Here is a 16339-nt window from a genome sequence, read left to right on the forward strand (position 1 = left end):
ACGAAGCATCACGATATTTCATTCGCAATGATTGCCAAAAAACCGTAAAAATCAATTTTGTTTGATTGTCTTTCGTTGGAGACATTGTACTTTGTTTTTTGGGCACCAACAACTTGCAACATGTTAGAATGCGCTTTGCATTCACCATTGGATCTCCTGCAGGACCTCTTTACAGCGGCATGCTTCACTCCCTGCTATAAAACACATTTCACCAGTAGTGTACTTCCCGTTCCGTGATACGGCGAGCAGGACTTTGTATCCGTGGGCGAGAGCAACTAGAATGAAGGATATCAGACACACTACACATTGTAATAAAGCTGGGGGCAAACTCTTAAAAATGTATAACGAAAAAGAGATAATTCAGCAAACCCCAGGAGCGTTCCAGAACAAGTGATCTACTGTTGGTTTGAAAGTTTTAAAAGCACTGGATAAAAAATCATCGTATCTGCCTGACGCCAATGTCGGGCGTCGCCCATGAATGTTACGCATATTTCGCCAATTTGCCTTACTTTCTTTCTTTTTGTTTTGCAAGTCTGCTCCTGTTTTAAGTACACTTTCTGAAACAGCTTTTGTTGGGCGTAGTTCAGTTTTATTCAAATTCAATTCCACTTTTGTTTTACTTCGCTGTTCAACGAATAACAGTGCGCGCATACTTTTTGCGGCAAAACAGTTCATTATGCTTCATCAATGATTGGTCACCCTCTAACCCTGAAGAACGCCGTAGTTTACGCCAAACAGTGCCTTGCACGCTTCCGCTGCTGCCATCTTACGGGCCACCTTTTTCGATTGCCCCGTGCCAGTGAACGATTGTTCGCCCACCGTCACCCGGGCCACAAAGTTCGTCCGTACCGGACTCACGACGGTTTCGCCGACATCCTCAAACGATACGGGTGTTACCATGATCGACAGTAGCGTCGCCGGATGGTGGCTGGTTGGATTGACCGGCAGTTGCTCCCGGCACCTGATCACACCATTTTTCGATGGTTGTTCCTTCACCTTTGTCGGCTTTGGCTGCACGTTCCATTTGGCAAACAGTTTGTACAGCGCAAACGAGACCAGGTTCTGCGCCAACAGCAGTGTTGTGTTAGCGTCCGCCGGGTCCTCCTCTGCCTCCATACTATTTTGCGTGGACGTATCCATCGTCGCACCCGTCTCCGATTGTTCCTGGGGGGCTGCCAGCCGCGGCAAGTAAATGTCACGCAGCACCTCCTCGGACACCTTTTCCTTGGCGAGGAATTCGTTCGGTGCCACCGCTTGGTACTGCATCGCGTTGAAGATGGTTTGCACCATCGTCTCGTGCCCGTTGGTGCGGACGGTGAATTCCGAGCTGTTCGCGCCGCAAAGATTGCACAGCGCGTCGAATGCGCTCATTGGTTGCGCCCGATGGGCCAGCTTGCACCACTGACTTCCTCCTCCCTTGGCCGCTTTTCTATTCAGCTTACCGAGAACCGGTTTCAGTTGGAGTTGGTTGTTGGCGGCAAGGGAGGAGGAGGTGGTGGTGTTGGGTGTGCCTATGAGGACGGGGACGGTGTCCATCATTTCGTTTGCCATGGTGTTGTGGGTGGTTTGGCCGGATGATATGCCTCCTCCGAAGATGCTGCCGGCCGTGCCGCCGTTCGTACTGCTCCTATTGGCGTTGTAGGTGTGTGCGGGAAAAAGGGGAGCCCCGGGGTAATAGGGCTGGCTGCTGGACGACTGGCCTCCCACGCGGGGAACACCGAACGGATGCACGATATCCATTATCACTGTAATTTCACCGTTCACGAAGCGACACGCTTTGCTTTGTTTTCAAAGGTTGATGGTCACAGATTCAATTGTTGATTGAAAATTGAAGAGCAACAGACGCGTGCAAAGAGTAGTGGTGAACTGTGGCTATTGTGCGTCGGAGAATGAACAACAGCAACTATACTGTGGTAATACCCGACTGACAGATTACTGCTACAGTGTGTAGCATAAATGTATGGTCATAGTAAGGCGCGGAGCCTCTACGTTACGTTAGCGATATGCGTAACGCCTATTTATCTCAAACCCAAGCAGAATTTTTGTTTCACACCTGTTTTAATAGGCGTGGATGAGCATATTGATCATGTCTTAATATTTATTATTTAATATGATAATGACAAATCCATCAATTTCGAACAATAAAAAAGTTCGGAAATTGCGAAGCATACGTTGCGGCTATCATCGAGCGATCGAATGAAATTTGCGGGATCTTCTATATAAGGATCTTCTTAAGGATATTTAGAAAGTCCAAGTTTACAGACATTGGGGCCCTTCACGATTCTAGTCAGTTTTTTGTATGGAGTTTGACAGTTGGAGGCTGAAATCATGTAAACACTCCATACAAAACCACACACAAAACTAGCGTGCAATTTTCAGTCTAGATTATTCTAGCCTCAAAGCTAGAATTAGATTCGAGTACCTGCTCGAAAAATGGCAAAACAAAGTGGTGTTTACATTTATCCCAAGGTACATTAAAGAGATCACGTGGTGGAATCTAGAATCAAAGTGTATGTAGTTCAGGTGGTCTCATAGCATGTTTTTATAACCAAATTTGAATATCTCTTTTTGACAGGATGGGTGAAAACTTTTGTTCAAACAAGCTTTCTGGAGGCTTGACGAATACACAAAACACTCTTAAAATCTTCATTCAGAAGCAGAAGTGATAAAAAATTTGCATTCTAAATTCATACACCTTGGGATATGCCCACCTGTATATTATACCCACTTAGATAGCTGCTCGAAAACTGCTATACAATGCAAACAGCTGACGGGCTGAAATTTCCGCCTACGAACTTACAACGAAAAGGGCCCCTTTAGCAGATTTCGTAACTTTCAGAATTCGTGCAAAATCTGGTAATTAACGTGACTAATTTAACCCATGTCGAATATTTAAACGATCCGCGATCGGTTAACTAGATCGTTGAAAAACTGCCGATGACATTTCAGTACCAATGGGCAGAATATAATGAAGAGAACGGCGACCAAATAGTTATTTTGAAAGATCTCAATGAATGGTTGAAACCTATCGCAAAAACCATTATAAGAGTAGGAATACAAGATTCGCGAAACCATCAGCCGGGAGTGTTGTGTTTGATACTTTTGCTTTATTCAAACACTTATAACGTATAATAATAAATAGAACATAAATGACACAAAACATACACTTTAAAATAACAAGTGCGGCGGCTGCGCACCAGCCGCACCGAGCGTCCCTGCCGAGAGCTCCTGCTCGATCGGCTCGCTAACACACTCTAATCGTGCGGCGCTCGGCACACACTGAGCCTTGCGCTTAATGTGTGCGACAGTGTGCGTGACACACTGTCGTCCTCCTGGACGTTGACCGGTGGCAGCGCAACTGCCACGGTAAGTCCAGGGGTCGGCACGGCTGCCCACAACAGGGTGAAACAACCGTCCAGAACCGAGAAATCGAGAAACAGAGAAAACGAACAACGCAATCCAGCTCAAAGGCAATGGAATCAACCGCATAATAATGAAAATAACGTGTCAAGAAATCCAATAATGAATCACCATCAATTGGACTATTGTGGAAAAGTAACGATCCGCAATTTCCGAACAGTTCCTACTGTTAAAGTGAGCAACCTCTGCTTAACTATTGCTTATTCGGATGTCACTTTGACATTTGGACTTTGTTCATTGGGAACGCATTTCTCTCTTTTAGGTTGGCAGTCATGCCGTTAATCTTGATTCATTGAACTTCTTCTTTCCTGTACTTTTGTAGCGACAAGTCGCATATCGTTTTTGCTTCAATAAATACAATTTTAGGTTATGGGCCCAGCACGTTTTTGAACAAAGGGAAAGTGAATAATCGAAATTGTGATGGAGCAAGAAAAGAACGATCGTCATTTTCTCCCGCTGTTTGACGGCACAAATTATACCGCATGGAAGTATCGCATGACAATTCTCTTGGAGGAGCATGAGCTGTTAGAGTGCATTAATACGAACGCGGATGGGCTAGAGGTGCTGAAGGACGAGGCGGGAGATAGTGAGGCGATAGCTAGGGAAAAGGAGCGGAACCGTGAAGCGCGGGCCAAGTTAGATCGGCGATGCAAATCATTACTTGTATCGAGAATACACGACTCGCAATTGGAGTACATTCAGGACCAGAAAACTCCAAAGGACGTATGGGATGCTCTTCGGCGTGTGTTCGAGCGACGCAGCATTGCAAGTCGCATGCATTTGAAGCGACAAATGCTTACTCTTCGTTTCGAGGGCGGAACACTTCAGCAGCATTTTTAAAGTTTGATAAACTAGTGCGGGAATATCGGGCTACTGGTGCTGTGCTGGAAGAGCTTGATGTGGTTTGCCATTTGTTAGTTACGCTCGGATCGTCATATTCGACCGTTGTAACAGCATTGGAAACAATGCCCGAGGAGAGTCTGTCCATCGAATTTGTTAAATGTAGGTTGCTTGACGAAGAAACAAAAAGAAAGAGTGTAGATCTTCGCGCATCGGAAAATGAAGCTGCATTCTCTGGCACGAGGCCAAATTGGCAGCAGAAAAGTAAGGTTAGGTGTTTTGGCTGCAAGGTTATCGGACATAAGTTATCTGAGTGTCCGAACAAAAGGCAAAGTGACACCAATACATCGAAGGCACACGTCGGTGAAGCAAGTGTTAGTTTTGTTGGTGTAAATGCGGGATGCTTTAACAAAATGGAGTGGTATATAGATTCGGGCTGTTCCGATCATCTGGTGAATAACAAAGAGTTTTTCGATGAAATGTGGCTATTGGAAAATCCGATTGAAATTGCGATTGCTAAGGATGATGTGACGATTCGTGCGGAATATTCTGGAAACGTGAAGATCATCAGCAATGTGTTCGGAAAGCAAATTGAGTGCGTGGTGCGAAATGTTTTATATGTGCCTGATTTGCGTTGTAATCTTTTCTCAGTAATGCGTGTCGATGCTGCTGGTATGAAAGTGGTATATGCAAACGGAGCGGTACAGATTTATCGTGGTTTGGAAATTGTCGCGTGTGGTTCACGGGTTGGAAAATTATATCAACTAGATTTTAGTTATGTGAAGCGTGGTGAATATTCGATGATGACGACAGGTCGAGTGTCTAAAGAGCTGGAATTATGGCATAAGCGTCTTGGTCACTTAAACGTGCGCAGTATTGAGCAATTGATTCGGAATGAAATGGTTTCTGGGCTGAAAGTGAAATGTACCGACAAAAATGTTGTGGTGTGCGAGTCTTGTTTAACCGGGAAGCAAACACGGAATCCGTTTCCATCGCGTAATGAAAAACGATCGTCGCGAGTGTTAGAGCTCATTCATTCGGATGTTTGTGGTCCAGTTACTCCAGTTGGTAACGGTGGTGTGAAATACTTCGTGTCTTTCGTAGACGACTGGAGCCATTTTTGTATGGTTTTTCTGATTCAGTCAAAGGATGAGGTGTTCAAGCGTTTTTGTGAGTACGAGGCTATTGTTACCGCAAAGTTTGGTCAACGGATCAGCCGTTTACGTTGTGACAATGGCGGTGAATACCGAAGCAAGCAGTTTGAGCAATTCCTGAAGCAGAGTGGTATCGTTGTGGAGTGGACAGTTCCACATACACCTCAGCAAAAGCAAAAGCACCTTTTGGGGGCAAGCCATTCAAACGGCTGCATACCTTCTCAATCGCAGCCCCACGAATGCGATCGATGACAACAAGACTCCATACGAAAGATGGGAAGGTAAGAAACCTGATTTGACAAAGCTCAGAATTTTTGGATGTGATGTGTACGTTCACATTCCGAAAGAACAACGTGCTAAGCTGGATGCCAAGGCTTGGAAAGGAGTTTTAGTAGGATACTCTGTGAATGGGTATAGGGTTTGGAACCCGGAGCAGCATGAAATTGTGCACGTGCGTGATGTTGTATTTTTGGAAGGCTGTCATATTACTTCAGAAGCAGTTGAAGATATGTCACACGACGATTTCTTTTTGACACCAATGAATAGAGAAGGTTCATCAGATGATGTTGAGTTAGACGATGAAGCAAGTAACAATGACCATGACATCGAATCTGCGGAAGGGTATGACACGGCTCCTAGCCTGAATTCTGATGTTGAAGTGGTTCCTGATGATGAAACTTCAAAACGGCAACGGACGGTTCCTGTGTGGCACAAAGACTATGCGGTGGAATATGCAGCATACGCATTGAATGCCACAAATTATGTTGAGAATTTACCGACCTCACTAGCAGAAGCTCGTCAGCGCGATGATTGGAACGAATGGAAAAAGGCTGTTGCTGAAGAGATGCAGTCCTTGGAAAGGAATAAGACATGGGAGTTAGTAAAGCTACCGGAGAATAGGACACCTATTTCATGCAAATGGGTGTTTGCAATGAAGCGGAGCATGGATAACCAACCTTGTCGTTATAAAGCTCGCTTAGTGGCTAGAGGTTTTAGCCAGCGTTACGGTTTCGATTACAATGAAACATATTCTCCGGTTGCTAAATTGGATACTCTGCGCATGGTCTTGGCTTATGCTAATGAAGCAAAGATGATAGTGCATCAGATGGATGTTCGAACTGCCTTCTTGAACGGCACGTTAACGGAGGAGATTTTCATGACACAGCCCGAGGGTTTCCAGACTGACGGAGATCTTGTGTGCCGTTTACATAAATCTCTGTACGATCTTAAGCAGGCATCTAAAGCATGGAATGATCGGTTTGACGATTTTGTTCATGGACGTTTGGGTTTTAGACGGAGTCTAAACGACCAGTGCCTTTACATAAGATCAACGAAAAACGGCATTGTTATCATCGTGTTGTACGTGGATGACCTCGTGATCGTGGGTTCAACTTTAGAGGATGTGGTTTGTGTGAAAAGATGCCTATCAAACGAGTTCGAGATGAAAGATATTGGTGAGGTGAAGTGCTTTCTTGGAATGAACATAAGCTACGATAGGGAACAAGGTGTGATGCAGATTCACCAGCGCCATTATCTTCAAGATGTCTTGCGACGGTTCAAGATGGAGACATGTAAACCTTGTTCGACACCTATCGAGTATCGTCTAAAGCTGATGAAAGGTGACGAGGATAAACGTACGTCGCAACCCTATCGTGAATTAGTAGGTTGTCTGATGTATGCAGCTCAGACGACAAGACCTGATCTGGCCGCTGCAGTGAACTTCTTCAGTCAGTATCAGAGTTGTCCAACGGACGAGCATTGGACACATCTCAAGAGAATCCTTCGCTACATACAAGGATCTCTAGATGTGGGGCTCGTGTATCGCAGAGGCAGAGGAAAACCGCTGGAGGTGTATTCGGATGCAGATTGGGCCAATGACCCCAACGATAGACGATCAGTGAGCGGAAGCGTTTTCAAAATGTTCGGATCGACCGTGGCCTGGATCACCCGGAAACAGCAAACCGTGGCGCTGTCTTCGACGGAAGCTGAATTGACGGCTCTATGTGTTGCTGTTCGTCATGGGGTGTGGATGTCGCGTCTGCTTCATGACCTTGGCTGCAAGGTGGATTTTCCAGTGACCTATTTCGAAGATAACCAGTCAGCGATGAGCATCGTGAAAGACCCCAAGGGACTGGGAAGGCTGAAACATGTTGATGTTAAGCTGTTCTTCTTGAAAGACTTGGTGAAGGATAGACAGATTGTCCTCAAGTATATCCCGACAGCGAACCAGCAGGCAGATATGCTGACAAAGGGACTACCGACTGCAACGTTTCAGCGAAACTGTTTAGCCATAGGTTTGGCAAGGTGCATCGGTTGAGTGGGGGTGTTAAAGTGAGCAACCTCTGCTTAACTATTGCTTATTCGGATGTCACTTTGACATTTGGACTTTGTTCATTGGGAACGCATTTCTCTCTTTTAGGTTGGCAGTCATGCCGTTAATCTTGATTCATTGAACTTCTTCTTTCCTGTACTTTTGTAGCGACAAGTCGCATATCGTTTTTGCTTCAATAAATACAATTTTACCTACAACACTTTAACTCGGTTGAAAAGTATGGAGAAGCAACTAAGTCGAAAGCCTACGTTGATGAAGTCAGGAAATAAAACTTTTGATGAGTATCATACCGTGATTGTCGCGGGTTTGTGAAATTTTCACAGAAAGGCAACGCTCGTTTTTTCGCGACATTACGATCAAAGTAAGCCATACATTCGTGCTAAAACAAGGACGGTTTGACAGATAGAAAGTTTTGCAAAAAATTGTCGCAGAAAATTTTTTGGGTCGTCTAGAAGCAGTGTGAAAGCTAACGCCAATTGAACACGAAAAAAGGCACCCGTTAGCAGTGGAATCAATAATCCGTCAACATTACGGTGGCGATTATTTGGATAGCTTCTTTTCGTAGGAAGATACTGTCAATACTGTTCAACAAGTGATCGAAGTACATCAGAACGTAGGATTTCACATAATGAATTTCATTACAAACAATAAGGATTTTATGTACATTATTTCAGAAGAGCGTTGACAACAACGTCCTGAACCTTTATCGATGGATGAGAAGCAATCGAACGTGGAGAAAATCCTCGGTGTGCAATGGGATACGGTTGCAGACAGTTTCGGCTATAAGACTAACTTAAAAGGAATATCATCAGAAATCGGAAACGATAAGAAGCTTGCGAAACGAGAGGTGTTAAGTGCGGTCATGAGAACGTACGATCCACTTGGGCTGATCAGTTACCTAACAATCCATGAACGGATCCTGATGCAAGCTGTACACGTTTCTTCAAGCGATTAGGATCAAGGTGTTATAAATGACAAGGTGAAGTTGTTCAGAGCAAAATGACATTTCTCGGCTTGACTATCTCTTCCGGGGGCTCCGGTATAAAAATCGGGGAGGGCTGGTGCGGGGTAATGAAATTTGTATGCAGAGAGTGACAGATGTCCCTCACAATGTCGCCCAGCAAAAGCGATAAAAATCAACCTTCTAAATACATTATCCTTGATTAGGATACAGAAATTTCCGATTCACTGTACGAGCAATGGAGATAATGGATAACCATGGTGGAAGATGCCAAGGATCTACCAATTTGCTATGCCGGTATTAATCAGCCATCAAGTACCACTGGAGATACATACATTTGGTGATGCATCAGATCATGCATTTGCGGCTTGTGTATATCTTCGATCCTGCTTCAAAGAAAATAACGTGGTACGACTGATCGCTGGAAAAGTTCGTGTGGCACACCAATACAAACCGTATCCGTAAAGACAATAACGAAATATCAAACGATACCCTTCTCATCACAACGCTTAAAAATACTAGAATGTATTAATGATGAAGTCTCGAAAGCCTGTGTAGACGGCATGTCCGCGTAGGACATTACGCAAAATAGAAGCATGTATGATGGGAGATTTTAATGCCCATCACGTCGAGAGGGGCAACCATTACCAATGATGGGAAAAGTAATACCGTACTAAAAATTATATACGATAAAAATTTCACTATGATACATAAAAAAGAACACACGTATATTCATCCCGATCTCATCAAAAAAAGAAACACAACTATTGATCTGACGATCACATCAATAACAATTGCTCCTCACATAATAAGACAAGTCTCTGACATGCACATTGACAATAGTGGACTCAGAGTAATTTATTCACAGAAAAATACATGATATTATAGTGATATAATTATTCACTCATACGAAAATCATAAATCACTATTATCATACCAAAGATATATATAATAGAAAAAAATAAAAGGAAATCATCTTCTTCTTCTTTTGTGGAGCAGGATGTAGTCTTCTATGTTTTATAAAGCCTATGCTTAATAAAGCCACATTCAAAGACGTACCGCTCTTAGGTTTTCGACTGCCTGAGTCATATACCTCTCCAATGTTGGTACCGTTGTATTTGTGTTGTTTACTTGCTGATGGTTTTGACATTTCTATGTTGTGTTTATGATTTGTCTTTCAAAGTTCATATGATCATGTTGTCTATGTTTTTGTGCGCTGTTCAAACTTGCGGTTTTTTTTCCATTATAGGGAGATTTTTGTGTCTTGTATGAATCTAATTATTTCCTTTATTATTTTTCCATCATTATTTTTCCAGTGTTTGCGAAATAGATCTTCTTGGATGTTGGGGTATTTCTGTCTTTCATTGTTGTATTTTGTACAGTAAAATATTTGGTGTTTGCCCGTTTCCTGTACTTGGCAAACATCGCATATATCATTTTCTTCAATTTTAAGTATTTTTAGCCAGTATTTGGAGAAGTCATGTCCTGTTAGTATCCGATTCGTAGTCTTTATTTCATTTGCATTGATATTTATCGTTTTATGCCAGTTATCTCTTTTGAATTCTTTCTGGTATTCTGCGAATTTTTTCCCTTTATGTTGTATTTCCGTTGTGTACCATTCCTGCGTTTCAAAAATCATTCTTTGTTGAACATAAGTTTGATGTCAATTTTCTTAATTTGTTTTCCATAATGTTGTCTGCCGTCACTCCCTTTTTTGCTAAGGCATCCGCCTTTTCATTACCTTCGATATCGATATGTCCCGGTAACCATCTGATTTGTGCATTTATTTTTAAACTGTTTTTAATAATATTGTATGTACTTTCCTCTATATTGTTGTTATATTGTTCCCTTTTGATGATGCTGCAAGCCGCTTTACTGTCCGTATATAGTATAGGATTTATTATGTTGTTTTCCACTGCTATTTGTAGTGCCTTATCTTTTGCAGTCAGTTCTACTGAGGTAATGGGTGTGTTGTTTTTTAATTTATATTTGTAACTCCAGTACATATTTTTGTTGTTGTGTGGCTTGATGTATATACCTATACCACAACCGTCATCTGTTCTGCTTCCATCCGTGTAAATAATTGTGTTTGTTTTTCTAAAAAACTCTATTTCTTGTTGGTAATGTTTTTTGAGGATTTGTTTGTTTGTATGTTGATTTTTCGTTATATTATCCGAGGCATTGGATATTATCGATACTCTTTTAGTGTTATCATTTATTACTATATTATCCATTTTGTTTATGATATTTTTGTTTTCTTCATACAATTTTTCGTAATATGTTTTGTGCTTGTTGTTGTTTCTGGTGTTGTGATTTTGGTTTGTGTCACATCGTAGATTTCTGTGAATTTTTGAATGTGCAATCTCTTTTGCTTGCTCATTGCTCGCGAGGTATTTTGCTCTTATGCCTAAAGGAATTTCTGCCGCTATGGCCATTAGTGAGGGTATAGGAGTTGTTTTGGTACATCCTGTAACTTTTCTTAGAGATTGATTTTGTATTGTATCTAACTGTTTCAGTAGTTCTTTTTTTGCATTTCTTATTGATGCTGTTCCTATTTCTAAGTTGCTTCTAATAAAACTTCTGTGAATTTGTATTGTTTTGTTAGGATTTAATTTATTGCGATAATTACAAATTCTTTTTATTGTCATTAGTCTTTTTTGTGTTTTTGTTTTCATAGCATCTATTTGTTTTTTGAATGTTAGTTTATTATCTAACCATAATCCTAAGTATTTGTAGTTATCAACTTTCCCTATTGATTTTCCTTTTTATCCTTATTTTTATATTATTATTTTTCGTATCAAAAATCATAAATTTAGTTTTTTCTGTGTTAATTTCTAGTTTTAATTCATCTGTTATGTCTGAAAACTGTTTCATGATCTCCTGCATTTTTGTTTGTAGTATGTGATGACTATGACTTTGTGTAATAATTGCAAAATCATCCGCATATTGAATTATTTGTATTCCCAACCTATTTATTTTGTCATGTCAATAGACTTGGCGATAGCACATCTCCTTGAGGAAGTCCGTCTGATATTAGTTTATTGATTATTGTATCTTCTGTGTTTAATTCTATAGTTCTGTTGTTCAAAAAAGCTCCTATCCATCTAATAATTTCTTTTGGTGTTTGATATTTTTCTAATTTAGAGATAAGTATATCTGTCCGTACTTTATCATATGCATTCGTTAGGTCTAAGAAAATTATCCCTGTTGCTTTTCCTTCTCTTTTATTTTGTCCTATTCGATTCGTTATGTAATTTGTGCAATTGTTTATCGACCTGTTTTTGATAAATCCGAATGTTGTTCCTGGAATTACTTTATTAATATTCCAATACCTGTTCATTTCTTCCAACACTGCACTATTGGCCATTTTGATAATCGCTGGTATAAGAGCTATACCTCTATAATTCAGTGGATTGTTTTTATCTTGGTTTGCTTTTGGAAAAGTTATTATTTTCATTTTTTGTAATGTTTTTTTTATAATTCCTTTGTGCCACATTTCATTTATTTCATTAACCATTACAAGTCTTGTTTTTTCATTTATTTTCTTTAATATTTCATATGATACTCCCTCGTGACCTGGTGCTGTATTTTTTTTCTTTTTTAATAAGCGATTCCATTTATGTATATCTATGATATCTTTGTTGGGTTTAAAGTTTCTATAAGGCTTCTTGTTTCCTTTTTTATTTTAAAAAAAATGTTTGTCTAAGAAATTTTTTGCTGCTTTCCTGTCAGTTTCTATTATGTTTCCTGCTTTTGTTTTACTTTTGAATTTCCCTTCCATTTTTTGTAAGAATTCATATAGTTTTATTGGATCTCTGTTGAAATCAACTTTCTCTAGCTTGTCCTCAATTTATTTTATTTTATTAAGTCTTTTTTTTTTGTTCTAAATTCAGCTATTCCTTTATTCATGTTGATTTTATTTTCTGTGCTTTTGTCATTGTTGAAAATTTTTCTAAGTTCATTTTTGTTTTTCCATGCTTTTTCTGTTTCTATATTCCAGTATATTTTTGTTTTTTTTTTCGATGTGATTTTGTTAGATTTTATTAAATTTTTAATTTGTTTTGTTACCTGGTATGCTGTCGTGGTTTCTTTTACCTCGATTGCTTCTATTTCTTTGAACAATTTTGATTTATTTGTGTATGTGACTGTGTGTTCCTGTATTATTTCATTTATTTTTGTTATTATGGTTTTGTGATTTGTTGCACCCATATGATGTTCTGTAACTGTTCTTTGGCACTTATCTATTATATCCTCTGATTAAGGAAATCATTGTAAAATCGGCCAACGAAAACACCGACATAGCATAACAAATAATATAAATAGCATAATAATAAAAAAATATAAGTAAAGCCACTCTAGAACCTAAGCCATGTTATTCAGAAGAAATCCATAAGGCGTGGCAGCTAAAGTGCATGTCTCGTAATCTTTTAAACCAAAGCAAAATGATAGAAAATCAAATCGAATGTAGAAGGTATGCAGCCAAACTTCGGTATTTAAAAAAACCTGCCAAAGCAAAAAGAACAGAAGAGAGATAGAAATAAAAAGACATGCAAACGAGAATGAAGGATCTTTAGGATTTCGTTGGAATTTTTAAAGAGAAACCCTAAAAGAATAGAGCGAAACGACAAAAACATAGCAAATTTTTATTTTTAATCTATTTCGGACAAACTATCTCACTATATATAAAATCGAAAATCGCCACAATGACGTGAGAGTAACCATTCAGCGAGAGAGAGAAAGCGGTGAGAGCATAGCTCTCTTAGCAACGCGCGTTGCTGCGAAAGGAATTGCTCCATGCCACACAGCCATCCTGCGGGAAATGAGGGCAATGGTTACTTAGATTTTTTGTTTACACAAACCGATTTGAAAACATATGGTATTGGATATAATGATTTTTTTAATAATTAAAGTTGCAAATTAGCCACCTGATGATAAAGTGTCCCATCTCATAACCCTTCCCATTATTAATCAAGATATTCAAGGCAATATAAAAAAAAAACATGTTTGAAAACTATCCAAATTAGCTTAATTGTGAAATGGTTGATATTTCAATTCATTCAGTCATTAATAAAGCCAACCATACTCATTATTGGTGCTTAAGCACCTCGAATACTACCTACACCGTCGTCATCGTCATAATATCCTGTAAAACGGGTGGCTATACCCAGGAAGTCGAACATGTACACTCCCTCAAATCTTCTTCTATTTGGCGTAACGTGCGGCCATGCCGGCCTGTATAGGCTTTCGAGACTTAATTTATTACCACGAAGCCGGATAGTCAATCCTTGCTACGGGGGGACGGTCCATGGGCTTGAACCCATGACGGGCATGTTATTGAGTCGTTCGAGTTGACGACCAAGTACCACGGGACCGCCCCAAATCTACTACTCCCTCAAATCTACTACTCCGCAATATTGGCTGAGTCGGGACAAGGACAACGCATGACAATAAGAGGCAGATGTAGCCGAGAGACCCTAAGCGGCCATATGCTAAAAAGCCTTGCTGAAATTCCGAGCAAGAAAGCGGCGGATGTTGATGGCTTGAAAGTTAAAATTTAAATTTGTAACGATTTGCTCGCGGGCGGGAAGAACTACTTATTTCAGGATGTCCATCCGGAACAAAGCACTAAAGGGAGAGATGGTTCATTGCGCAACATGGCTGCAACATACTGCGCGTTAGGTGAGACAACCGTGCACACTGCATTTAGCCGGATCAGCATCAACTGCAGAATGATCCACAATGAAACTATGCTTACTGTAGCGTGCCCAAGAAGGCTGAAAAGATTCTGACTGTATCTATCAAGAGTGATGGCGATATCTACCATGTGATGCTATCACCGTACTATGGTGTTGATTAAGAACTTCTTCTTCTTCTTCTTTGGCTCAACAACCGATGTCGGTCAAGGCCTGCCTGTACCCATTTGTGGGCTTAGGCTTTCAGTGACTAATTGATTCCCCCCCATAGCAGAATAGTCAGTCCTACGTATGGCGGCGCGGTCTATTTGGGGATTGAACCCATGACGGGCATGTTGTTAAGTCGTACGAGTTGACGAATGTACTACGAGACCGTTGATTAAGAACAACCACGTTATATTCAAGGACACGTCAAATTAGAAGCAAAATCTGAAAAATGTGGGTCGTCAAGAGTAAATAAAGTAGTTTGCAAGTAAACGTGAATTTAGTTAATTGATGTGGAAAGGCTATAACAGTGTTGAACCAGTCTTTTCTATAACAGTATAGATTGGAATATTAGAACTACACATTTGGAATGGTTATTTGAGGGGATATGTTCACTGTCGAAATCTGATATTTGGCACAACAATAACAATTGTCTCATACTCATATACCCATTCCATTGAATACTTCAAACCCAGTTTCAGGATAATAAAATAAAATTTTGACGGCGTTTTTGGAAATGACCTTTTTGAAATTTAAGACCGGGAAAATTTACATTGAATATGTTCTATGCATCGATTACTTATTACCTAACATATGAAACATAAGTCGAAAAAAAGAGTAGAAATGGAATTCGAACCACGTGCAATATCATATTTTTATAGTTCAATCTTACATCTATGGGCACAAAAAACACAAAATGGATTGAAGCAGAAGTGAGCATTTCAAAAATTGTATGTTTTTAAGTACGCAATTGGGATTGGATCTAAACATGTTGTATATGTAGTAGCGGCACCCTAATTTTTTTAATCCACTGCACATCAATACGTTATTCAATGAACGCGTTGTTGAGGCTACTACTTAGCTATGCTTTCCATAAAATCACGCCGATAACTAAAAAATAATAATCAAAAAATTATACATTTGTGTCAACAGAGGCATGGAACGTATCAGTTCGAAAATACAAAATTGCGTGACTTGGCTCAAAAGTAGCTTCAACGATATTTAACGTTTCTGCAAAGTGCAGTAACTGTCCAAGAAGTTACAAGGTTAACACATTTGTGGTGTAACGCATTAGAACAAATAGGTCCTTGAGTTATGGTTGTTGCCACTGAACGTGTTGAGTTTGAAAATAATTCTTAATTTGAGGACATCCGGTAGATTTTACCGGGCCTTAACTAGTCAATAATAAAATAAAACAGACCCCACACTTCATAGGTGATAAAAACCTACTAGATAAAAAGAACTGGGAATTTTATTGGAGAATTGATCAAATAAGAACGTTGAAACTGTTTCAAATGTTCCTAAATAGAATGTTGAGGCTTTCGCTTTCCGTTCGAATCTCAACAAGGGAACGATCCCCCTTCCATCTCAATAGACTCGCGAGCCAGCGAGGAGCACTAGCAGGAAGGTTTGGCAAGTTGTCTCCCAAGTTGTGGACGAGGAATCCAGAGCCACCAAACCACTAGACGAATATCGTCCAAGTGAGTTTTCAACAGAATTTGTCCGCTTTAAGATGTGCTTCCTGCTAATATTTCTGCACTTATCTAAATGGTCTCCTTGGTCGCTCCATCGCTTTGAGCTGACATATTTAAAGTGTTATTAAAATTGCTGAAACTCTGCAATTAATGCGCTGATCGTTTGTACAATAATATTTGAATACTCGTATTTAACGATGACGAACAGATGAGTGCGTGTTAACGGCAAGCAGTTATCGGGAAGCAGAGCAAAACAAGAA

General features: G+C 40.2%; 1 protein-coding gene across 1 annotated transcript; it reads right to left on the bottom strand.

Annotated features, from left to right (window-relative positions):
- Nucleotides 1-573: 573 nt before the first annotated feature.
- Nucleotides 574-1874, bottom strand: LOC120893711. Its single transcript, XM_040295762.1, has one exon. The coding sequence runs from the start codon at nt 1738-1740 to the stop codon at nt 703-705; it is 1038 nt and encodes a 345-aa protein (XP_040151696.1). The 5' UTR covers nt 1741-1874; the 3' UTR covers nt 574-702.
- Between the last annotated feature and the right edge of the window lie 14465 nt (nt 1875-16339).

The sequence above is a fragment of the Anopheles arabiensis genome, chromosome 2 (genome assembly GCF_016920715.1).
Source record: "Anopheles arabiensis isolate DONGOLA chromosome 2, AaraD3, whole genome shotgun sequence".
Taxonomy (NCBI): domain Eukaryota; kingdom Metazoa; phylum Arthropoda; class Insecta; order Diptera; family Culicidae; genus Anopheles; species Anopheles arabiensis.

Excerpts from the sequence above, each read along its gene's own strand:
- LOC120893711 (XM_040295762.1), bottom strand. The coding sequence starts at position 1,740 with ATGGATATCGTGCATCCGTTCGGTGTTCCCCGCGTGGGAGGCCAGTCG.